Consider the following 26,334-nt stretch of genomic DNA (forward strand, 5'->3'; position numbering starts at 1 on the left):
TCATCAAGTTTACAGCTGGACGTGAAAGTAGGTTAGGGAGGGAAAAATGGAGGAAGAGAGAGCGAGATAGGGAGGGAGATAGGGAGGGAGGGGACAGTTTGGGGAGGAAAGCGGGTACATTAGGACAGGACATCTTTCACTGGAGGACTGGAATCCTAAATGTAAACAAGTTCTTCCGCACCAACAGATAAAACACAGATATACTGTAAAACCATGAGTCTCTGGTAAAAACACACACGGTCCTCTGAACACACACACACACACACACACACACACACACACACACACACACACACACACACACACACACACACACACACACACACACACACACACACACACACACACACACACACACACACACACACACACACACACACACACACACACTTCTTATGAAGGTTTGAGGGAAGACATTTGTTTCTACGACGATATAACAAAAGCACACAGACGTCTTTGTGTCTCAGACTAAAGGCCTTCACACACTAGAGGAGTTCTTTTTATTGGGATTAATTTGCACGTCAATATATATATATGTATAAATATATATTCTGTTTTCATGAATACTTTTCACACAACAAGAATATTACGAGGCAAACATTTTTGTCTTCGGACCAAAGGTGAATATTTTTTGGCAGCTTTATTGCTCCTCTCAACCTCGACAAAGGCAGTCCAGATCCACGCCTTCTGCTCTTACCTTTCACAATAAAAGCCCTACACGTTTACACCGTGTACACCGGCTTTAATTATTCGTTAACGTAATCACGGTCGCACAGACATCAGCCGACGTGGAATCTGACGAGGAAGAGTTTGGAATCTTTATACTCGTCTTAAGCTCCTCTATTGTCATTTCAATCATCTGGCTTTCATGTGTTGTCTCTTTACCGGTTTACTGCTTTATATTGTTATTATTTTATGTATTAATTATATTTTTCAGTTTGTTCTCATGGTATCTATTGCTCTGCTTTATCAGTGTCTTGCTTTCGTTTGGGCCTCACTGTTGAGCTTTTTGATGTCGTATTGCTTTTGTCTGTAAAAAAGCACTTAGTAAACTTTGTGCATTATAAATAAAAGTTGTCATAGTTATTACTCGTTGTCCTCCAGTGAGAGCTGAGGACACTCGTCCCTGCAGGAGAGGACAGAGGCGAGCGGGTCGAGCGTGTTGGCCGGACTCCTCCGGCTAAAAGGTCCCATGTTGACCCCCCGTCTGCACCGAGGCGTGTGCAGGGGCCAAGAGGGCCGCCGTCTCAAGTTAGAGTCCCTCTGGAGCCGGCGTGTGTGTGCGTGTGTGTGTGTGTGTGTGTGTGTGTGTGTGTGTGTGTGTGTGTGTGTGTGTGTGTGTTGTTGAGCGTGTGTGTTTGCGAGTCTGTGTGGGATTCGTGACGGATTCCCAGCGGAGATATAAGAGCTCACGGAGCCTTTTATGATGTGCATTTCCTGTCATAAATAAGAAGCAGAGGAATCCTCCACTGAGCGCTAACACACTCCATAAAACAAACAGAGGTGTAAAAACTACACTCTGGGCCAGCGCTGCGAAATCTACCCGACTACTACCGACCGGTAACGTTTGGCAGACGGTGGTTCAGCTTCTGATACAGCAGACCCTTTTGTTTGTTACTACAAACAGCACAGCACAGAGGAGACACAGACAACTATATATCTCTTTGCTTCCAGGTTGTCAAAACCCGTCCTGGGCTGAAGCAGCAGAGTTGAGGTTTTTACAAGAAGCGTAGAGTTTCAGGGTCCGGTGTGTTTCCGTTCATCAGTTTCATTCTGATTTGATGTTGTAGTCTGGATCCATCATCCATCATCCATCATCCATCAAATCATGAATCCATATGTGTGCTTTTTAATTATATGCAATGAAAAAGAGTTTTCTCAAAAATCACAGAAGAATTGTTTCAATTCCGTTCTTTTTTTGTACAATTCAAATATACATTATAATTTAGAATATTGGTTGAAAGCCCAAATACAAAGTCAATGGAAAGATGCAATAAGACACAAAGTAGCGAGGGCTGGAACAAGCAGAGGGTAGGATGGATACAAGGAAACAAGGGTACAGTAAGGAGACCCGGCCCCCGTGTGTGTGTGGCCCGTTAGCTGTTAGCCTCTGCTAATTAAAGCCTGAGCTCCGTGTCATCAGCTTATCAGATGAAGTGAACTAGAGAGGACGACGCCACCGGCTGCTTGGTTCAGCCGGCGGTCTGTGGCCCTCACCTCATACGTGTGTGTGTGTGTGTGTGTGTGTGTGTGTGTGTGTGTGTGTGTTTGCGTAACTGAGGAGGAAGTAAGAGAAAAGACCACCAATTAAAAATAATTGGTACTAATTTCATACACAACAGTGCAACAGGGGAAATATATTTAATCAGACTAACTTATGCTCGGCTTCCTCCCCTGAAACCAGCCTGGTGCTCCAGGGCCTCGGAGGGAGGGAGGGAGGGAGGGAGGGAGGGAGGGACAGAGGGTGGTAAAAAAAAAGAAAACGGGAGAAATGGAAAAGGAAATTTAAGAAAACAAAGAAAAGTTTGAGAAGTAGGCAGACGAGAGAGAGAGAGAGTTGGTGGCCAGAGTTATGTGTGATCCCTTTCATGTCCCCGGACTGGCCCGTGTTGCTGTGCCAACACAAACAGCGGCGTTGGGGAGGTCCCACTCTCCCGCTGCCCCTCCCCCCCCCAACCTCCCTCCCTCGCCCCGTGCACACCCCCACTGACAGGATGAACAACAAACCCGATGTGTGTCTGAAGCAGAGAGAGAGAGAGAGATTAAATCCACGTCTAGCTGGACCGTCACAGGGTGAAGTAAGAGGAACATTTGGGTTGGCCTGGAAAAGTAGAAGTGAGAGGGAGGAGGCTTGATTCTGCACCAAACATCAGTCAAACACCAATCAGACTCCAGGTTGAAGGAGAGCAGTGGGTTCCTCTACGGTGCTGCCCACCACCAATACAATACAATACAAGACAATTATTACGGTTAAATCAAAGCCGTCCACCTGAATGCAGACTCACTGTGCGGTCCTGAACAGTATGAATGTTTATTTTAGACGCACAGACAGCAGTGATGAGGAAGTTGCATCGTGAACACAAATGCAAACTCTGGTTCACTCCCTTCATCAAGGAGTCTGTTCAGGCTGCTCTACTGTCCTCCCTCTGCTGAGGAGCTGCAAGATGAAGCTTTATGGTGACATGCATTATTTAAAGTCACTGTGAGGAGCTTTTAACTGGTCCTGAACCAGTCTCAGTGTAGTCCTGATCCTCTATCAGACCTCCATCAGTAAAGAGACCATCAGAGAGAAGATGGTCTGTTTCTATAGAGTTATTCTTAAAGCTCGTCATCGGAGCCAACGGGTCGGATTCTGGTGAAATCAGATGAACTCATGCAGGTTCACCAGAAACTCCTTCAGCTCAGACTCCAGCAGAGACCGGTCCACCGTGGACAGACCCAGATCCGACTTCACCTGCAGCGTTGGACCTGCAGTCAGATCTCCGGAGGGAGGAGGAGAGCTCAGCTCCCGGCGGCAGCAGCAGCTACTCCTCCTCCTCCTCCTCCAGGAGCAGAGCTTCTCCTCTCTGGGAGCCAACACCGACACCACGCTGCTGGAGACCCAGGACATATTGCTGGACCCGCTGGAGGGAAGGGGGGCACGGGAGAACCAGAACCAGGACTGAGAGGGTCAGACTGTCAGACCTGCTGCAGCAACATGAGAGGTTTTCTAAAGAGACTCACTCCCTTTTAGTCCACAGAGAGATTTGGATTATCTCATGGGGGAAACATAGATTACAATTTAAAATCTATCTGTGCAACTTTGATAAATATTTGGTTTTAGTGACGTAGTGACTACTCAGTGAAACCTTAAACGCTGGTGTGAAGAATCCTTCATATCTCCAGATTAATGAAGCTACGGATCCACCTGATGGATTATGTCACATGGAACAGAAAACAAGCTACGAGGTGCAGTAGTCCACCATTTCCTGAAGACGCTCTTTAATTAAGTTGCCAGGAGGAGGAGGTAGTGTGTGTGTGTGTGTGTGTGTGTGTATTGTTCTTGTGTTTCTTTGTGCGTTGTCGCCACAGGGTTTTTACAAAACAGAAGAATTTGTAAAAACATCGGGTTTCATTCAACGTCTGGTTTCCATTTGAGCCTTTTAATTTGTGACGGATCAACAGATCAACTATTGGCTCTGAACAGTTAAAATAACATTATATATATATATATTAAGGTTATTTAGTATTGCATGATTCACACAGGGCTTTATAAGAATAACATTTTTATATTAAGAAAATATATATGTGTGTAATAATAAAATAAAGATGAACATAAGAATAAAAACATCGCCTCATGGATTATGTAACAAACCGTTGCTGCTGCTCACAAATACAAAACTTCTTTGACGCCTTATTGTATAAAAAACTGTGTTCATGGATGTTCTGATGCTGCTCCACAGGAAACACGGAGCAGAAAAACATCCACAACGTAAAATAGTCCATCATTTCCTGAAGATGCTCTTTAATTAAGTTCCCAGGAGGAGGAAGTTAACGGGGTCCTGTCCTACGTACTGTCCTGAACTTACTCCTCATTTCTCCTCTTTGTGTGTTGTGTTGTGTTGGGGGGGGGGGATTTATAAAAACATTGTTCTCATAGCGACCGGGTTTCATTCAACGTCTGGTTTCCATTTGAGCCTTTTAATTGAGGCAGAATGTCACAATCGGTGTTTTTTCTCTGGATGCAGAGAGAGACGACCTCCCGCCTCATGTTACTGCAGCAGACCGCTTCATCGTCTGCCATGAACACAAAAGAAGAAAATAAACTCGCACACAAGATGCTCGTGCGTGCGCTTAAAACATTTAAAAAGCAGCAGAATTCCTCTGACTGGGCATGTGTGCACACACACACAGACACACACACACACACACAGATGTCTAAAACACACCTGGCACACTATGACAGGCTAATTTCCAATGAAGTGTTTATAACAGAGACATGAGCCGAGAGGCCTCCTCGATTCCAAGCTGCACTTATCCAAGTAGAAACAGGAAGAGGGTGAAAAAAGGAGCGCGATCAACAACCTTTATTAGTGCTTCACATAGATTCACCAACCCGACACACACTATACGAAGCCTCGCTGCAGGGTATTATTTCAGGGTGTGTGCTAAGGTGCGGAGCGGCCCCGAGACTAAAAGTAGCTCTAATTATGAACTATGTGGCAGGGGAGGAGACCGTGTGTGTGTGTGTGTGTGTGTGTGTGTGTGTGTGTGTGTGTACAGGCTCAAGGTTAAAGACGCTATTACAGTGGGAGGTACAGCCGGCTGTGGTGGGGAGGTGGACGGTTTGTTCGTCTTAAGGCCCTCGACCACACGGCGACCAGCTCAGCGAAAAAATGGAGCAACGGCTCCGATGCTGCAGAGAGGAACCAGAGAAACCAGTAGACACACACACACACACACACACACACACACACACACACACACACACACACACACACACACACACACACACACACACACACACACACACACACACACACACACAAGGCTGAGACTATAAGCTCATCTCCCGATTTGATCCTATCACGATATTTGTGTGCTGATTTGGTACGTGTTGCAATTTTTTAGGTTTTTATCGATATTACGAAAAGAAGTCTGGTTGTATAGAAGTCTATGAGAAAATGACTGTAAACATGAGTTTATGGTCTCAATCTCTAGTTTCAAGTCTTCTTCAATACAGCATGATGTTCATTTAGTAAATGATGGTCCATTTAGAGTCAAACAGACCATAAAGCAGGGGATGCTTTAGGGGCGGGGCTACACAGTGATTGACAGGTCTCTACCAGAGACGTATACGGCGTCTCTACGTCACTCCTCCTCAGTCCACATATGGTCACTTCCTGTTCACTGGTTGCAAAAAGCCAAGATGGCGACGGCCAAATTGACAAACTTTAGGCTTCAAAACGTCTAATGAGAGACGTCATATAGAGACTTACACACAGTCTGAACCACAGAAACAAAGTGTTCTTACATCTGAACGGGTAAATCTCGTTGTCGTTGTAGAATAAAGGGTAATTTCTCTCTCACACTTCCATCCACAGCGCTCAGATGTTCCCACACTCGACTATTTGTGTAGCTGCGTTGCCAAACTGACCAGAAAGTCTGTGTGTGTGTGTGTGTGTGTAGGTGTGTGTGTGTGTACAGGGATGAAGGGAGAGGGATGGAGTGTGAAGACTTTGATAAAAACCTCCCATTAGCAGCACTGGAGGCCGACAGAGGAAACAAACAATCAGCTGTTCTCACTCTGCTGCTCTCTGATCATGAAAACGGTTTCTTACCGGTGAGCTTCTGGAGCAAAGGGCTGAGTTCGGTCTCCCGGGTGACGACCAGCGTGAGCGCTCCAATCAGCTCCCTCTCCAGCTTCTCCAGCTCCTCCTCCTCCTCCTCCTCCTCGGCGTCGCGGTCCGCGGGCTGGGCCTCGTCAGCCAGGGAGTACAGGTAGACCAGCAGGAGGATCAGCTCATCCGGCCCGCAGTCGTCCTCCCCGGACCTCGACCCAGAGCCGTCCTCGACTCCGCGGGGCTTCATCAAGGGCAGCAGCTGCCTCAGCACAGCGGGGAAGTCAGAGTCTCCGAGAGCCTGAGAGAGAGACACACACACACACACACACACACACACACACACACACACACACACACACACACACACACACACACACACACACACACACACACACACACACACACACACACACACACACACACACACACACACACACACACAACAGGTGGTTTGTCAGATAACAGCAATAAAAAACACAACCTTGAACAGTTAAAATAATATTAACAAGTTTATTTCGTATGGCACCTCTCATAGAGCATGATTCACAAAGTACTTTACAAAAATAAAATATGAATTAAAAAAATTAATAAATAAAAAAATAGTAAAAATGTAAATAAAATAAAAATAAATAAATACAATAAAAATATTCAACAATTCTCAAAGCCATCCTGCTGCTGGTGAGCTAAAGCCACAACTGAAATATAAATATAAATGTAAGCTGATAACTGGGGGTAAGATATAAGTGTGTGTGTGTGTGTGTGTGTGTGTGTGTGTGTGTGTGTGTGTGTGTGTGTGTACGAACAGAAACAATTATAAGACACTAAACCCAACTCATCCTGCAAAGCTCGCCTGAAATGCATCCAAACCCAAACCTTTCACGCCCTCCGCTCATTTATTTGTATTTCTTCTTGTTTTTCTTTTGGCCTTCTCCTCTTCTATTTTATCGTCTAGTTTTACACATGCAGTTACTTATTTGTATCGTTTTATAAATCAATGGCAGATGTCGGCATGTTAAACTGTCTACATGTGTGTGTGCACAAATTGGTGAATAAAAGGCAGATTTTATTTTATTTCTGTATTATTGGAACCTTCCAGAGAGCCGTTACGGTGCCACAGAGCGAACGACCAGAGGCCTGATCAGAGCGACGTCTGTTTACAGCTCACCTGACTTCTATATGTGAAAGAAGGATTACAAAGCCTTTGGTAGCTGCGTGAAGTCTCATCTCTACTGCAGAGTTCAGGCGGCATTAGCCGCTGCGCATGTCGAGTTTGGCTTCTGTGTTGCATTGTGGGTAATGTAGGAGCCAAGGTTTAGACGAGGAAGAAGATGGTTCTGCTGCATCGATTTTGATACTTTTTTAAAAAAAAACTGTCCGCTGTGAATCTGACGACTTTCCATCAGCGCAAAAAATCGGTCGAGCAATATTTAAAAGGAATCGTTTGATGTTTTGGGAAATGTTCTCTGCTTTCTTGCCTAAGATATGAATATTTCATGTCATGATTGTCCTGGCCAAAATAACTCACGGTATTTTCCTGATAATCATCAACTCATGCAACACTTAAACATGAACATTATACCTTATATTTTGTTCACACATCTTTCTTTGAATAAAAATAGCAACATTGAGTCCGTTTTTCTTACATGATAATAATTCCTGTATTTTTTAATATACGCTCTATGTTTCATGTCTCTACCGCTGATAGAGAACTACGCAGCTTTTTCAAGTCGCTCATATGAGGAAATTCATAATTATCCCGAATAACAGAAATGAACCGCGATCAACGTTTGGCGAGTAATTTTCATCGAGATCTGCGATAAAATCCGATATCGTCTCGTCTCTTGGATTTCACTCTTTTCTGTACGGTGAATATGAAAGCACCACCAGCCGCCGCTTAGCATAGCATAGCATAGCATAGCATAAAGACTGCAAACAGCTAATCAACACGTTTTATCTGGTGTGTTTAGTGTAAAAACACCGTTGGTAATTGATTAATCAGCTGTGTGCCCCTAGTGAGTGCACCGTATTATGATGCAAAGAGTATTTACATTATTTGATATCACCTTTTCATTAGTCTGCGTTCTGATTAGTTGACTGTGTTGTAAAAAGTGTTTAAATGAATAGCACAGTGTGAGTGAGCTCATCGTTCCATTGGCTAATTTTACAGCTCTGTGAGTGGCTGAGGTAACGCCTAATCTAGTTTCATTCTTTTGTTGGATTTGTACGAGCACTGAACGGTTTTCCTATTACACACACACACACACACACACACACACACACAAACACACCAATGTTTAGGTGCAGTGACCTGTTTTGCTGGTGTCTGAATAGTCCCTCGCGATGGTTGCGCTCTAGTCCAACATGCCGTAGATCAGCCGGACCGGTTTATTCAGAACACTGCCTACTCTCACAACCAGAGTGAGCTCATAAGACCTATAAAACAAGGGCGTGGAGCTAATCTGTCTGAAAAATGTAATGAAAAAAGAAAGAAAATAGGGCCGAAAGGGGGTGAGCGGAGGCAACGAGGTCACAGAGCGGAGAAACAAAGCAGGGGGAAGAAAAGATCCCGAGATCTTACAAAAGAATTACGGATGGAAGGATTGTTGACAGAAGACAGCATGTTTGTGTCGGAGAGAGAGCTACAAATGGCCCCGTGGATATATATTTCATTTTAACGAGGGATTCCGATGCGTTCCTCTCCACCAAGACAAACAGACTCTGAGAACGTGGGGCTTTGGACCTTGTGGTGGGCCCACTGGGGGGATCCTGTGTCTGACCCAGGAGAACTCTGCACCGAGCCAAAGACGCAACACAATGAGAGCCAGAGCCGCAGAGCTGACCGACTGTCCTTAATGAAGACTTTTTGGGGGAAAATGACTGTCCCTGTTTGAGTCTTCACAACACGACGGCTGTGGTTGAAGATCCAATGAGATTGTTCTGTTACATTTTAGATTATTGCAGAAATAAAATCTCTTTTGCAAATTAATATTTATGATACTTACAGGTTTTGTTGATGGAGATAATCTTTATCTTCTAACCAAAAACACATTCAAAAAACGGCGGAAGACTTCGGAACAGGAAGTGCTGGCTTACTTCCTGGTTTTAGGATTCATTACGGCAGCTTTCTATTAAGCAACTGTGGACGTCGTTGACGTCGGTTTGCCGCAAGGAATTGTGGGTTATTATCTGCTTTCCTTTAGTTAATAATGGTCCAACGTGCCCTGTGCTAAAAGAGACAAGAAAGGAAGCATTGAAGCAGCTTTTCCTTAGCATTCAGAGAATTTAAAATGGCTCTCATTTGGATACAGTTGAGTTCGGCACCTTTTTATACGAAAAGCATTCGTTTTACATTGTAAACATAAACTTAGTATCACAGTTACAGTCGTCGCTGCATGGACAGACACTCCCGAAGGTGACATCTGCATCAGTCACTTCCTCCCAGCATCCTCGGCAGGAGAACGGACTCTCCCTGCTGGTCTCTTGGACCTCCTCCCTGCCTCAGACCACAGCCAGCGTCTCGCCCTTCTTCGGTGCAGCTCAAACACGATCTCACCACACATTTTCCTTCTTAAAAACATTAGGAAATCAAATAGCTCTTCCAAGTTGCAGTCATCGGAACTGCCAAACAATGTTTGGGATTCTTTCCTGGCTCGAGGAGTGAAAGACAAAAGGACATTAACGGCTTCTTGTTGAAACGCTCGGTGCTTTCTCTTTCAACGCTCACTTTAGAGCTTTCGATCGCCTTCACATTTGTCTGTACACGTCCAGGAGGACGTTCATATGATCCTCAAGGATCCCAAAGAAGCATGCCCGATGTCAGCCAATTACATTTCTATTTAGACCAAAGATGGCTGGAAGTGACGTCCTCTAGTGACGGATCATCACATGTTGAGGCCGTAGTGTGGGAATGAGAGGTGAGCATGTCAAGCCTTTCTTAAATTGTGTCGTTTGAGGGATTTTTAAAAAGTTTTGTCCAAGATTTCCCACGAAAAATAGAGAAAATAATGTTGAGTTTCCTTTGGCTCAACTCGCAAGGATAGATCCTCAGATTTGTCTTGGGAGACCTTGGGGAGGTCCCGATCCCCAGGTGGAGAACCACTGGTCCAGAAAGATAGATATATAAAGACCGAAAAAAAACACACAACGTTGGTGAAAGGGGAGATGGATGGGTCAAACCAAAACGTCTCTTTCACCCAGAAGACCGTGTGAAACAAGTCAACGTTTGTCACGTAACCTCCGTACTGAAGAAACACAACTTCAGCAGTTATTTTAACCCAAACCACAATCTTTTTCCTAAACCTAACTAAGTGGTTTTGTTGCCAAAACATAACTCAGTAATTGACCATCTTTTCTTCTTAAACCTAGTAAAATGTTGTTGCCTAATCTTAAAGAAGTAGTTTCCTGTGTGTGTAACGAGGGGAAACTGACGTGTTTCAGGCTTTTGTAGGAAAAGCACGAAAATTGAGGAGTAACTTGTTCTTAAGATGTATTACGAACCGTTGTATGAGGATCAACTGATGAGGACACATTAGAGAGAGTTATGCATCAGTCCTGATTAGGTGTTCACATTTCTTTGTCCACAGAACAGTCTTTACTTCAGTTAGTTCTACTTCTTTACTTTGGTCTTTTCTTTAAACAGTGTTACGAAGGGAAAAGTTATTCCACGGTACAAATACGAATGAACTTGCAGAGTAAGTACAATTCCTGCCATCACGAATCTCTTCACTTATCTTTGCAGCATAGACCCCCCCCCCCCTCATGAGCGAGAGGAAGCATGCACTGTAACTGGGTCTCTTCAGGAGATCTATAAAAGCTGCTGTCAGCTGCACGCCACGGCGCCAGAGCAGGAAATGGAGGTCTTTGGTACAGAACTGACACTGAACTGAGGGGGACGACTGCATAAAGCTCCAGCACTGAAGCTGAACTAAGCCCGACTCACACACAGAAATAAACCAATAGCACCAAGAAACTTTCACAGCTGATTACTTACAAGTTTTCTGAAAAATGATATGTTCAAATATGCATTTGAGGTATTATAGGATCATATATTTGCTATTATTCATACATTTCCAGAACATAAATGTGAACATTGGATAAAGCTGCAGGTTCATTATTCTTGTTTCATGTTGTTGACATATTAGAGTCAAAGGTTTTTTCAAAGAAGGAATCTTGGATCTCTCTTTGTGTCACTCCATAAATCAGACTGTCAACAGACATAAAAACATCTATTTTCTCCTCGTTTTATTAATAAAATGTAGAATAAATGAGTGTGTGAGTGCTGTGTGAACCTTCAGCACACAGAGAGGAGTGAACGTGTAGAGTTTGGTGTGTGTAAGAGCTGCTGAAGTGGAGATTTATCATCAGAGTCTGAGAACAAACTCATTTAGAGAAAACGTCCTTTAAAGAGACGTTTAGTTCAATTACAGACATTCTTTTGGTGAAATCTACAGACGCAAGTAGTAAAATAAACGTTTTCTTTCCACTAGTCTGAAAGAAGACGTGTTATGAAGGTAACATTTTAAAGGATATCTTTTCGCCAACAGCATTATGGAACTATAAAAAAAGCCATCTGTCGTTGTCCCGAGGACACTTTATAAAAACACTCTTAAAGACTCGGACAGAGCGCTGCTGAAGTCGTGGAAGGTTTAAAGGTCCACAGAGCAGGTTTAGGGGCGGCGCTCACGGCCTGAAACTACAGAATTACTGCAGTAATAACAGGAAGCCATCGTTGTTATTACACACCATTACTGAATGCACTGGTCCTGCTGCCACGCTCCAACGCACATTACACATTATAGAATAACAATGGCACCGCTCGGTCAAAACAATGCTCATTTTTAGGTATTTGCAAATTTGTAAATTTGCTTTAAAACTTTAAACTTTAAATCACAAAAAATAGAAAACATAGCATTTTACTAAAACATCGCCGGCTTCTTGCTCGCGCCAATCACGAGCTCTCCCCCATCGCATCTCTGGTTTGAATCTCTGCGCCAGTGATTGACAGATTACCGTTTGGCAACTCCAACCATCATGGGGTCCTTAAGAGGCTCAATCTCGCCCAATCACAGAGCCAGGGCCAAGCTCCGCCCCCCCCCGAAACCCCCCCCCCCCCTCCCCCCCGCTTGCCCGGCGTAGCCTGAACAGGAAACCAGCTCCAGATGGAACCCCTGGAGGAAGGTGAGTGTTTCAGACGCAGCGCAGCGAGCTAACCAGAACCAGGCCTCTCTCGCCTCGCTCGCTGCCTGCACAATGAACCTTTTTTTTGGGGGCCCAAAGGCAGAGTGGGGGAGGTACTGGAAGGTGGGGGGGGGTCCTTTTGGGAGCATGAACAAAGTTGGCTATAGGTCAGTTGCTCCAGTCAACCAAAGACACCCTGCACAGGAGTCACCTTACATGGATGTCAGACTTTTCATCAGTACCATAGCAACTAGAAAAAAAAAAGTGGCATTCCTCTGGAAATGCACACATGTGCTTCATTTTAAAAATATGTAATCACATCCAATTTGCATTCAGGAATAACAACACGCAAAGCTGGAAGCAAAAACTTCTAAAAAGAAAAATCCGTAAATCTCGAAGACAGCAAACGAGACTTTGACTCAAAATTATGGAGAGCGAGTTTTCCTCTTGATTTGCAGCAGGACAGCTGTGTGTGTGTTCGCCCTCAGAGACGCTGGCAGGGTTAGCTAACATGTAAACAACACCGAAGAACTCACAAAAAGAAAAAGCGCTCTGCCGGAGCGTTGCTTATCGGAGCGTCTCAGCAGACACACAGCGACTGCGATGAATCAGAGAACTCGTTCTGTTTAAAGACGGACATTTGCCTTAAGTAGAGCCGGGAGTTCATCTCTGGTTGTCTTTTTGCAGACATTATTCTGTCTTTGTGTGAAAGCTGAGGACAGCGGATGGGCTCTTTAACAAGGAGAGAGGAAATGTGACCGTAAACACAAAGACAGAGCGAGTCTCCGCACAGGATGAAACGGATCACTAATCAATCAGCTCAAGCAACAGAATCACATTCTGATTGGCTGATATCAGTTTTACTGAGACTTCGACAGTGGAGGTGATTTAACGTCAATGAAATCAAATATGTGCAGCTTCTGTTCTGTGGTAGTCTTTCAATTCATTTACATTCTGAAATCAAAGATAATATATAATTTTCCATAGTTAGTGGCGGAGTCCGCCGTTCCAGCTGCGGATGCACAGGAAACGATGCATGCCTGTAATCCAGTGTTACTATATTTTATTATTGTTATTATTATGATTCGCCTCACTGTTACCGCAAGACAAACATTTCCTCCCACCGCCGGTTCACATCAACAGCTCTCAACATGGCGAAGCTGTCACATAAAGCGCGATGTTTTCGTCACTGTGGTTAGCGCCGACTGAGGCCGTTCATCAAAATACAAGACGACGGTTCATTTCTGCAATATCTTTGTTTTCTGCAGAATCAGTTCTGAATGTTGCATTCTGTTTAAATGAAGAGCTGCACATCGTCATCTCCTGTGCAAAAGGGACCAAACTCCACCTGAAGTGGCTGCAACAGTTTGTGTTGCATTAAAAACACACATGTTGTAATCAGCCAATAAAGCTAATAATCTGATGACTAAGCAGAAACACTGCTTGAACGCAAAAGGGAAACCCAGATTGTCTTTACAACAAATCTATTAATACTCAGTAAATTATGGTCTGTACTGAATGTAGTTCTGCAGCCTGACCTCTGTTGTCCATCTGTCGGTGAACTCGGAGAAAACACAAAGATAAGACCATGTGATTGATTGATCAGACAGATTGTTGTAAAGCGAGGTGAGGTAAGGTGAGGTAAGGTGACCCCCCCCCATGGTCCGGGCTCCAATCAGTCCCGATGCCCGTTACGTTTGTGGGAACACCGAGACGTAAATCTTCCCTCTTAAATGAGGCCCGAGTTGCCCCACAAGAGTGTGTGAAGGTGGGTCTGTTTTGTTTCTGCCCGGCCGAGCGGCTGCACGCCGGAGGAGGAGGAAGAGGAGGAAGAGGAGGAGGAGGAGGGAAATCAATGGAGTCACAGCTGAAGGTTCAGCTCGCCGGAGGAGGGACGGACCAGCAGCTGCCTTCTCTGTCAATACGAGCGACTGCTTTTTACACCTTTCATCCTCTTGGAGCCACAGTCTCCCACATGCATCTGGGGTTTATGTTTTCTTTTTTTTTGTTGCTTCTTCTGCTCCGTGTGTCAAAGGTTGGCTTGGCTCAGAGCTTCGGGGGGGCTAGAAGGCTATAATTTAGAAGAGACGTGGGACACAAACACACGGTCTCCGCACACACACACACCGCCCCGTGTCACCGCCAGACGGCCGCACGCTGGTCACTGCGGCCGGAACGACACCCAGCTCATCACGCTGCAGACCTGCAGCTCCTTCACAAGTCGGGAAAGAAAGACACAAACGTTTGTATCGAGGCAGTTTCCTCCAAGTGTTTTAGAGAAACATAAGGGAATTAATGAGGCTTCATTTTTTTATTTATTTTGTTGCCACATCGGCTGCAACAGATTATGGCGTAATTTACCAGATGAGAGTTGCTCTGCAGCCACAAAACCCCCAAGGCCATGTTAAACCTCCCGCACTTTTCTCACACTGGGAGAAACTGAATCATGCACATTACACACACACACACACTCACTAACATCCTCCCAATACTGCCAAGGACAGTACATTACATCCACTACTAATTGACGCAGGAGGCTCCAGCAGGGAGACAAACATCCTGAGGTAAACAACTAAAACACAGTTTATCTGATGGGAGTCAAAGACAAACGACTGCCTCTGACATTTCTTTTCTGCAGTCGCTCACTTTCAATTTTTCACCGCAGCCAAATCAGAACCGTGACACGGTTCACTTTTCTTCACTTTTCTTCTCTCGCTTCTTCTTTTCTTAAATATTTTATGTAGAAAAATGAAGTGTGAAAGATTAAAGCAGCCCATCTGATTCCAGTTTCAGTCTCACACATGGAGAGGAGGAGGGGGAGGGCGGGGGGGGGGGGTTAACCAGCACATAGGAGCCTATTTCAAAATAAGAGTTTGGCTTGACTGGTTGGAAACAGGCTGATTGCTAATTTTTAAACGTGTTGGCAACTTTGTGTGATCCTGTTTCTGCTCGATTCATGTGAAAGAAAACCCATTTGTTAAAAGTTTTTAAGAAAAGAGGGAGATAAAGTTTCTGCATATGAGAGATGCTTCATTCAGTTCCCGGGCTTGTAGAGGATTTCAAACATTAGGGGGCACTGTGGCACCACGACGAGTCCAGAGAGGCTTCATCTCAGCCTGAACCGTCCGCCCGTCTCTTTCCCTCCAGAACTCCATCCCTCAGACGTCTTCAACAGGAAGAGGACTGGAGGCGAGGTGTTGGGATGTTTCTACACTATTAGCTGTGTGTGTTGGGTGGATCACAGCTGTGTGAGTCTGCAGCGCTGACCTCAGCTCTGCCCGTGCTGTCGCTTGTAACCTGGCAGCAGCGCGTCATCACTGCTGCAGATACAGGACTCTGTGACGGGAGGAGACAACGAGCCTCTGGGCACAGACTTAATAAAAGGTCCCGTCACCTAAAGACACAAACACTGTTTTGTTCTTTGACCTCTTTGTGTTGCTGTGGTCTCTTCTTTGAGGCTTTCTTGTGTCTCTGAAGTAGTTTGTGTCTCTTTGTGGTTATTGTGTTTCTTTGGCGTAATCATGTGTCTCTATAGTTGTCTCTCTGTGGTTGTTTTGCATTTCTCTATGGTTATTTTGTGTCTCTTTGTGGTGTGTTTTTTTTGTCTTCTTGTGGCCGTCTTGGGTTTTTCAAGTTGTTTTGCATCTCTTTGTGGGTGTCTTGTGTTTCTTAATAATTTGCAGTTCTATTGTGTCTCTTTGTGGTTATTTTGTGTCTCTGTAGTAGTAGTTTTTGTCTTTCTCTATCTTATCTCATTTTGCATCTCTTTGTGGTTGTTTTGCCTCTTTTCATGTTCGTTGCGAGTGTCGTTGTCTCTTTATCTCTTTGCAGCTGTTTTGTGTCTCTTTGTAGTTGTCGTGGTCTCTTTGTGGTCTCTTTTGTGTTTCTCTGTGGTCGTTTTGACTCTTCTGGGTCGGCGTGCGTCTCTTTCAGTGACATTTAGTAGGTGAAGGCCAGTCGTGGGCCCCTGGGTTTGCTGCCTGGTGGACCCGTTCACAGCTTTCTGTAGCGATGTTGGAATAAAACACGGAGAGCTGTGTCACCGATGTGCTGTGAGTCACAGCTGTCTCTAGAAGGGGGAGGGTCCTGAATGCATGTGTGCGTCTGTGAGTGGGCCACATATGGGAAGAGGCGGGGCTTCTTTTTCTGAGCCCCACATGAACACAGAGGTCACTGCACTCACGGCTAAATGAAGGTAACGTGCACGTCTGTATTAACGTCAGTGAGGTCTGTTTGGATGTGTACAGGTGAGTGTTTATGTGTTTGTGTAAATACGCTCTCCGTCTCGATGTGGACCGTCCCGTCGACATGTGCGTATCTCCGTCGTAGACAAACACGCCGACACACGGCTGCTCTTCCCCAAACATTAAGAATAAAACACTCGTTACAGACACGGGAAGTGGAAATCAACTAATCTCCCTCCATTTCCCTGCAAACGCACATTCTGTACACACACCTGGTCGGATGTAGCGATGAATGACGCTCGTAATAATAAAGTAGCGGAACATCTGATAAACAAAACCCTGAAAGACAAACAAAGATAAGAGAAGAGAAGGGAGGGAGGAAAGACGGAAATAAAGAGTGGGATGAAGGAGATGTAGTGAGACCTCGGCTGAGCGATGTTATCGGCGCGGTGACGGTGGTGAGTGAGCCGCCGTGGGTCACGTGACGCTCCGCCGATGACCACGTTTATCATGTGACTCAGACCGATTCTCCATTTACCAGAAAGCTATGATCAACGTGATTGTTTAACACGAGAGGTCTCTCTGTCAGTAGACACACAAAAGAGATTAAAAGTGGACACACACACACACACACACGTATATAAATACACACATTGAATGAAAGACATTATTGGGTAAAGACCGCATAATAAACAGTTACAGGCATATTCACCCAATCAGAGTTTTTACTGGAAACCTCTTTACACACAAAGAAAGAGAATAAAGAGAGCGAGGAAATAGAAGCCGCATGAGGGGTCGTTGTGGCGAGGAGGGGGGGGGGGGGGGGACTCGCCAAAATAAAAGTTTAGAGGAGAATGTTTCGTCTTACATGAATTGATAGAGCCGGCTCACCAGAGGGGTCAGGGAAGGAGGCCGGAGGTGCAACCGGTTTATTTTCATTTTCATATTTATTCATGTTTTTATATTTATTTCTATTATTATTATTAATAATTCATTATAGTGTTAATAATAGTGTCCTATTAGTAATATGTGCTCTAGCTTCCCTCTCTCAGTTTAAAATATAAACATAGAAGAGAAACTACTGGTCTGCATATTTAAAACTACACTAATATTCTTATATATTGTATTATATTGCTGATTATATTCCTGTTTATTCCAATGCCTTGTTTGCATGTCCCTGTTCTGTGTACATGTTTTATTTTGTTAATTCATCTCAGATGAGACCTGGGTCTTTTCTTTTCAAAAGCTTTCCTCACAAAAGATTAAACATGAAATATATTATTCTAACGCCGTCACTCGTCCTTCGGCGCATCACAGCAGCGGGCCGTGAAGAGAACGCTGCTTTCTGTGAGTAACCCAAGACCTGAGTCAGGGTGGCGTCCTGCACACACAGCGGTCCTCTGTCACTCACACACACACACACACACACACACACACACACACACACACAACACAAACACACACACAACACACACACACACAAAAAACACACACACACACACCACACACACACACAAAAAACACACACACACAAAAAACACACACACACAAGTTGTACAGGAGCACGCCACCAAAACACTAAGAAGCCAGTCTGACTGGAGCACACACACACACATGCAGACACACAGGCAACAGAAGGTGTATTTGTTACGCTTGTGTTTACTGAAGTGTCATGTTGAGGGCTGAACACAACACGCAGGCTAGAATGAAGAGAGAGCACAGGCCCACAGTGATCGTTCTGCAGACTACATGTCTGCACACTAACACCCATCAGCGCTGCACCGACTGCATCTGTTAAAACACTCGCTTCTCTTTATGGCATTCATGTGAGCATTGACCCACATTTCACGAAAGCAGCATGGACGCAAACACGGCCGGGGGGGTCAGATGGAGAGCTGGGGGTCAGCGTGGAGGTGGAGACAGACGGTGATGAGTGCATGGCTGATTTCTCTCTATATGTCTGTGTGTGTGTGTGTGTGTGTGTGTGTGTGTGTGTGTGTGTGAAAACTAAACAGTGCCGGTCTGCTGACTCTGGTTCAACACACAGGCTGAAATAGAACAATACAAACAACATCAGCCGGGGTTTCTGCTGCACAAACATTCCCAGAGCCTAAAGCCCACAAGCTCTGCTAAAAACACGACCAGGCGGGGGCACCGAGACAGCCATTAATACCGCCTAACACCTCTTTTTGTTGTTGTTTTTCACTCTCACCATTGTCTCCTTTTTTTTTACCCAGATTTGTTCATCGCCCAGAGCGCCTTCCTCTCATCCCTCTCTGCTCTGACCAAAATCACATCGACTCGTCTGGCGTGATAAACAGAATTCCCCCAAAGACTTTGAGAAGTCATAACTTATATCTTTGACTAAATCAAAACCGCTACAACTCACAGGTATAACACAAATCAAATAACGGCTCCGATGAGGTTTCTCGAGACACTCGAGTGTTGGAGGGGGAGTGGAGGGCACGGATTTATTACTACACCAAACTCAGACTGGAGTGAACTCATAGACTGTAAACAGAAAGTAGTCACAGTGCCGTCACCTCCTGGTTTGTGAAATGCTGTTTTGAAGCCTCAAATTCAGCATTTTGTCCACCGCCATCTTTGCTTTTGGCCGTAGACATCTTTGCTTTTCAGCCATTTTAGTTGTTGGCCGTCACCATCTTGGTTTTTTAGCAACCGGAGGTGACAGAGAGGGTGGAGTACAACTGAAAATAAAAACAAAGCTGAAAACTCCCAGACCATGGGACCACAATTTACTAAATGAACATCATGCTGTATTGAAGAAGACTTGAAACTAGAGATTGAGACCATAAACTCATGTTTACAATGTTTACTGAGGTAATAAATCAAGAGAGAAGTAGAGTCATTTTCTCATAGACTTCTATACAACCAGAGGAGTCGCCCCCTGGTGGACACTAGAGAGAATGCAGCTTTAAGGCGACTCCAGCACTGGCTTCACTTTTCAGAACCGGAGGTTCCCGCCCAAGTACTAAACTCCATTCCTCTAACCTACTCCATCATGCTTCCATCCTTACCTTACCTTCACTGGGTCAAATGGATCAACTTCACTTCCCAGAATTCTTAAGGCAACAGCTTGAGGACTTTTTCTTGCACTTCTAGCGTGGATAATGTCTCCACCAGTGTGAGGGGGGCAGTTGCTTCTGGGTGTTATATTTATATTTTTCACCCAGCAGGGTGTTTCTAAATGTTGGCAGCTGTTTCCAATGTGATTATCTCCCTGTCACCTTTGGCGTCCATACACCAGGTGGGTGTTGTATAATAATGAAGACAGCATCATTGAAAATCCGTAGCCTGTCTCTTCTAAGTTAAGGATGACAGTTTGCCACAGAGGGTACACCAATGTTAGACCGGCCTCTTTGATAAGTAATGGTTGACGTCTGGTAGTAAATCCTCAGACGCCCCCCCCCCCCCTTGCTTTTATACACCGTGAAACCGTCTCTCTTCCTCATACTCTCCCATCATGTCTGTCCTTCCTGGACAGATGGTAAACACATCACTAATGCCTTGTCTGTCTGTTTGTCTATCCTGTGATGCAGCGCAGAGCCTTCGCTGCTAAACAACGACTAAACACATCACACTGGCCGAGAGGCACCGCTGACCGTGAGAACTACAAAGTCACTGAAGTTCAAGTATCAAAAGCATAACACTCATATCACCCATTTATGTTTTAGATGCACCTTCACCACTGTTATCTAAAGACGTAACTGTCTGTGTGCACTAGTCTCACACTGACAGCAGTGGTGGGAAAGTGATTTTCCTCAAGTTTTGTATTTAAGTATAATTTAGACGCACTTTTACTAAATGCCGATACAAGCAAAACATCAGTCTTAGTGTAATTAGACTGCAGCCGTGCTATAAATCAGAACATATATTTCTGCACACATTGGGTTAGATTTGCAGGCACAGTTAACAAGAGGCTCAGATAATATTCACAGGACGGGAGCTTCCTTTGTTTCCATTTGAAACTATACCTCAACACCAACGTCCTTGACCTGTGGAGTCCCCCAGGGGTCGATTTTAGGGCCTTTATTTTTCCATCTTTATTTGCTCCCGCTTAGACAAATCACTAACGACAATAACATTTCTGATCATAGCTTTGCTGATGACACCCACACTTACATAGCCCTCTCACAGCTTTGGTCCCCTGGAATCCCTCTGTTGATGCAGCGGATTGTCTCAACATGCTCTTATAAGAAGGACGAAACTGAAATAATCAAATTTGGGAAAAATTAAGAGAGACTCAAGATTGGCACACATTGAGTTACAACAAAGGATGATGCTAAAAGCCTCGGTATCTTAATTGATTGCAATCTCAGTTTTAAGAATCATATGAAAGCAATAAGTAAATCAGCTTTTGACCGTCTCACAAATATCTACAGATTTAGAGGCTTTCTGTCAAAACATGATTGAGAAAAACTTTTCTAAATGCACGATGAGCAAATACACTAAACTAGGAGTTTGTGATAGTTTTGGGCCGTCTCAATTGACATTAATGTTGGTGGACAGAATATTGCAAAACGACTTTCTCTCTAATTTAATGCAGTGCGACATCACGACGCACTGCAGCCTCCAAAAGTGACCACAGAGCTGAGTCAGCACCTCTGGATACACTTTGTAAATGTAAGATTTATTGCAGGGCTTCTGTGTTGTTGGAGTCAGATTTAGTCGGGTGTACCTCACTGGTAACACAGCGTGGCTTAAGAAGGAATTGGTGTTCATTATCATCAGTCATGTAAAATAGTTTTATTTTGTAATATATTATGACGTATTTGACCAAATGCAAAACTTTTGTGTTCAAAGCAGAAGAAAAAAGAGTCGACCAGCAGAGTCAGCCGTCTGACACTTCTGCAAAACTTGCAAAAAATAAAGAAAATGTGATTCTGCAGTTTAACGCCTGTGTTGTTATGTTTCAGACAGGATGTGGAGTCGTGGTTACTTCAGTGTGAACGAGGACGTCTGAACTCGTGATCCTCACAGCCAGATGTGCGCTCTGCATTTAACCTGTCGTTTGAATCAATCACTTCTTCTCCAGCCGACTGCTAATAACCACAAGAAGCAACTGAGAGAATTAGTTGAAAGCTCAAGACAACGTTCAACACAAACATGACCGCCCAAAGAGAACACACATCCATTAAGGGTGTAACTCATGATGCCTTTAGAACACACAACACACAGCATGTAAAAAGGCCGTAAACTGTCGATAGCGTACTGCCATGTCTGGAGTTAAGAGGAGAGACGAGCTGTGATGTTTCGACACACGACGCTCACGACTGCAGACATGAAAGAGAGACAGAGCATCTTCAATAACCCAGAACAGAAGAAAAAAAAGAAACAGCAGGGTGGAGAAGATGGAGAGTTAAGGAGCAGGAGGAGCAGGAGGAGGGCGTATGAGAAACCAGCCTCCTCCTCCTCCTCCTCCTCCTCCTCCTCCTCCTCCTCATAATTAGCGGTTCGGCGTTGCTGCTCGTTTTCGGTTACTTTTCATTCCTCATTTCCATGAAAGCAGCAGCGGGACAAACATGTGTCTCCGAGTACGCCGAGAACAATAGAAGAAGAAGAAAAGTGGGCCACATGAGTTCACTCCAGATGAAAGCTAGAGCGAGAAAAAAAACGCAGGAATTAGTGAGGTTTTCTCCCTCACATGTTCAAATGTAGTGTAGAAGGACTGGAACAGCTTAGCTTTGGCTTCAAACTGCCACGACAGCCAGTGGAAACGTTTCAAACAAAAACGATCCAAACGCAGCGTTGTACAAACAGCCCACATGTTGTAGTTCCTTCAACACATTCTGGGTGTGTTTACGTCATGTGTCGCTCATTAAAAAGTACATCTCTCTGTGAGCCGTGTATCGAGCAAACACGAGCGCAATCAGTCTCTATTTGTCATAATTGCACTGAACATATCCAGTGTTTTGGCAACTGTTCTGAGGCCCGTCTAACAAATCCATTCACAAATATTTTCTCGATGCGCACATGTTCGCGTCAGCCGCTCTGGTTCCAGACTCTCACAGGATGTTTGAGCATGTGGCTTCAGTTTCTGCACCAGATCAGGACGCAGTGAGACACGTCTCTACGAATCCATACAAAAACATTAATATTAATAACAAAAGTCAAAAGGGTGAGAGGAAGGAAAAGCTGCAAGACTTTCAAATCCAGGACAAATAAAATGGAATAAAGCTCTGCAGGAATGAGTCTTAAACACAAAAACATTCTTTTCTTACAGCGAGCTCTCCTCTCTTGTTTCTCTAGAGGTTTTTAGGCGCACATTAAAAAGTCTAAATATTTTTTACTTTTTGCACCGCTCGTCAATGGCCTAGGAAGCCAATCAAATCGGGCGGGAGGCGGGCTTTACTACATCATCACTTCCTTCCTGTTTCGATGCTGGCGGATATTGGTAGGCGAAAGGTTGATGTTAGCGGTTTCAAATTACGCTGAACAGTTTAATATTTCCTCCTCATTCAACAGCAAAGCAACAGCAAGAGCTCGAAGTCTCTCCCCGGTTATTTTACATTTGATCACCAGCTGTTTTGGCCGACTCATTTTGCCATAGAGGCGTTTTTTTTAAGCGCCCGCGCTTGTTGCGACGCGCCTCAGTGTCATCGAGGCCTAACGTTAGCTTATTGCTTACGCTATATGTATTCACGCTTTAAAAATCATAAAAAAGTGGTCATTCGTCTTGCTAAACAAAACCTGAGAATGCCATTGACGTTCTGTAATAATCCAAAATCTAACGGAAGAATCCCATTAGCTTTTTGTCGATGCTAACTTCCTGCAGCGCTCTATTTAACTACCTCCAGACCCCAGCGGGGGGTCAATCATGTTATGAAGGGAGTCCTCTCTCTAAAAATCACTCCACAGATGAGTTTCATTTCCATCTCAAACGAGATGATTACAAGAACAACGGACGGCAACATTGCCAAACACGTACAGAATAAAAGAGACGGGCAATCTGTAAGTATTTTTCTCGTCCACATAGCTGCAAAGACCAGCTGGGCCCAAAACCAGATCCAGCTAGTGGTGTCACAACTCGTAAACATTGAAATGTTTCAAAAGGAGAGCGGACTCTGGTCTCATCTCGCTCGATCACGAAACATTGTAAATCAAATAAAGCTTTTCCTTCAGAGTCTCGGGATGGATTTGAGTTGCTGACATGACAGATCCATTAGACACGCCTCCTCCCAAACCCGGTCAGAGGACACCGACCCCGACCCAGGTGCACATATGAAACAAATGAAAGAGTCCTCCACCCGATCGTACACTCCAACCCCTTTTGCGTCCAGCCTGTTTGGGCTATGTGGTTACACGTGGAAGCTGTGCCCCAGGGGGATTATGGGTAATTAATGACAGAGTTGAGGGTGGCAGGAGTCTCTGTCTCTGATTGACCCGGTTTGACCCTCTCTGCTCTCGTTGCTGTGGCGATCGGTCCGCCTCGTTCCCTTCGGGTGACTTGGGGGCGAATCCCCGGGGCGACAAGGTGGTCTCTGCTGGGTGGGCATGAGCGAGCGAAGGGGGGGGGGGGGTTTCAGATGGGTACAATTACACTCTGCAGAAAAGAGGAGTCCTTGTCCTACCTTTGCTCCACGACCTGAGGGGGAGTGTGGGGGGGGGGGCACTCCTTCTTGCCCCACCTCACCCCCATTCATCTCTGTTTACAGGATGCAAGTTTTTGGTGATACTCGGCAGTAGGGGGCAATGCCGATCTACCGGGTCCCAAAAGGGCGGCAGGAAAGTGGCCGAGCAAGTTCTGAGAGATTACCGGCAACTTTGGTTTTGAAAGCCTGACAATCCACGAACTGTTTGTTGCATTATTCTCCAAAACGCCAGAGGGCGAACAAACAAAAGGTGCTGTGAAGAAGCAAGAAGAGTGTAACTCATAGATATGAACATAGACTGTAATTATCTTTAAACTCATATCTCATATTCATGGTCTGCATTATAAAGAAACAAAAAGGTTGAATATCCTGTAAACTTTTTGATTTGGCTGCAAAATATTCACTCAAATGTAGATTTTTTAGACTTCCTGTTTCTACAGCTTCTAAAAACAAATGATGCGTCTTTGTAAAATCCTGACAGACGTAAAGAGAGCGTTTATCAGTGAACTATTCATGACAGTCACATCTGAAAAGCTCCGATTGCCCTAGTTGCAAAAATTCAGAGGTGCATGACCAAGCAGCTGTAATTACGTTATTTAAAATAAAAAAAGAACACCGTCTGCTCGGGCAGTGCAGTGCGCCTCGCAATTCGCATTTTCCAGCGGTGGAGTCGTTCCTCTTCACTCTTAACTGATCAATCACAATGAAATCTTCAACCTGGCAAAAACACTGAAGTAAATCTTTAATCTGGCTCTCAGGGGTCAGTCAGTATCTAAAGAAGACACTCAAAAGGTCCTGGAATGTTTCTCTGTCTCCATTTCAGATCAGACATACGGACACAAAGACACATGTGCTGTGGGCCGCGACCTCCGCCGGCCTGTGCTCAGCAGGTAGTGACAAATGACCTGATAGCTAATCCGTCCTGAGGTGGAGCTTTTCCTGCAGCGAACAGAGGAGCCTGTTTGTGACAACAAGGAAGTCGACACAATGTTACCAGAGTAAGCACATTAAAGGGATGCCACATGCATGGATGCATGCAGTGCACACATGGCCGCACACTTGCAAAACGCACATCTGGCTGCAGTTTCAAATGCAGCACATCGTGGAATAAATGGGAACAATATGAACGGCGAGCAGTTCCATGTAAAATCAAATGAAAGAAGGGCGTCGTGTGCCAGTCAGAGGAAGATAAAAAGAAGGTATTAAGTGGGGACACTGGGACATTGTTGGGTCTCTTGCAGCCCCCCCGCCATCTTGCCAAATGGTCAGCCTTTTTTTCTACGGCCTTCGTTGTTAACAATCCGAGGGTGAATGCTGGGCATTGTGGGGTTTTCCCCCCAGTCTGTGGTGTCTTTTTTGGAGCATGCTCAAATGAAGTCTGACGCCATGGAGGCCGAGTCAGCACACCACACTGACCCGATTCACCGGGAGGTGGTGGAGAGTGTTAGTGAAGCCCCCTCTCATCGCGTTCCCCTGGACCACCTCACCCAAAAACACTGGAAGATGACGACGCAGCTCAGTAGAAGTGAGCTCTGTAACGGATATAGTGGAGAGAGCAGAGTGGACGATGTCCAAGAAAGATCAACCGTTAAGTCTTGAGTTTGGGTCGGACCACGTGTGAGGAAAAAACCATGAACTGTGTATAAGAAGTGGACGTAGTCGTCATGACGTCACCCGTCGGTTTGTGGACGGACGTTTTGAGTTCAGCAATCTTGATTTATGGCCGTCGCCATCTTGGCTTTTTGCAACCAGTGAGCGAAAGTGACCATTTATGGACTGAGGAGGAGCGACGTAGAGACGCCGTATACGTCTCTGGTAGAGACCTGTCAATCACTGTGTAGCTCCGCCCTAAAGCATCCCCTGCTTTATGGTCTGTTTGACTCTAAATGGACCATCATTTACTAAATGAACATCATGCTGTATTGAAGAAGACTTGAAACTAGAGATTGAGACCATAAACTCATGTTTACAATGTTTACTGAGGTAATAAATCAAGAGAGAAGTAGAGTCATTTTCTCATAGACTTCTATACAACCA

At 44.8% G+C, this 26,334-nt stretch overlaps 1 protein-coding gene across 1 annotated transcript in view; it reads right to left on the reverse strand.

The window, feature by feature from the left end:
• scfd2 (sec1 family domain containing 2) overlaps window positions 1-26,334 on the reverse strand; it is an 87,177-nt gene that overhangs the window by 35,436 nt on the left and 25,407 nt on the right. The window contains exon 5 of the mRNA XM_079157698.1: window positions 6,321-6,621. Coding sequence (XP_079013824.1) covers window positions 6,321-6,621 — 301 coding nt within the window. The remainder of the gene's footprint in view (window positions 1-6,320; window positions 6,622-26,334) is intronic.

The sequence above is a fragment of the Pholis gunnellus genome, assembly GCF_910591455.1.
Source record: "Pholis gunnellus genome assembly, chromosome: 4".
Taxonomy (NCBI): Eukaryota; Metazoa; Chordata; class Actinopteri; order Perciformes; family Pholidae; genus Pholis; species Pholis gunnellus.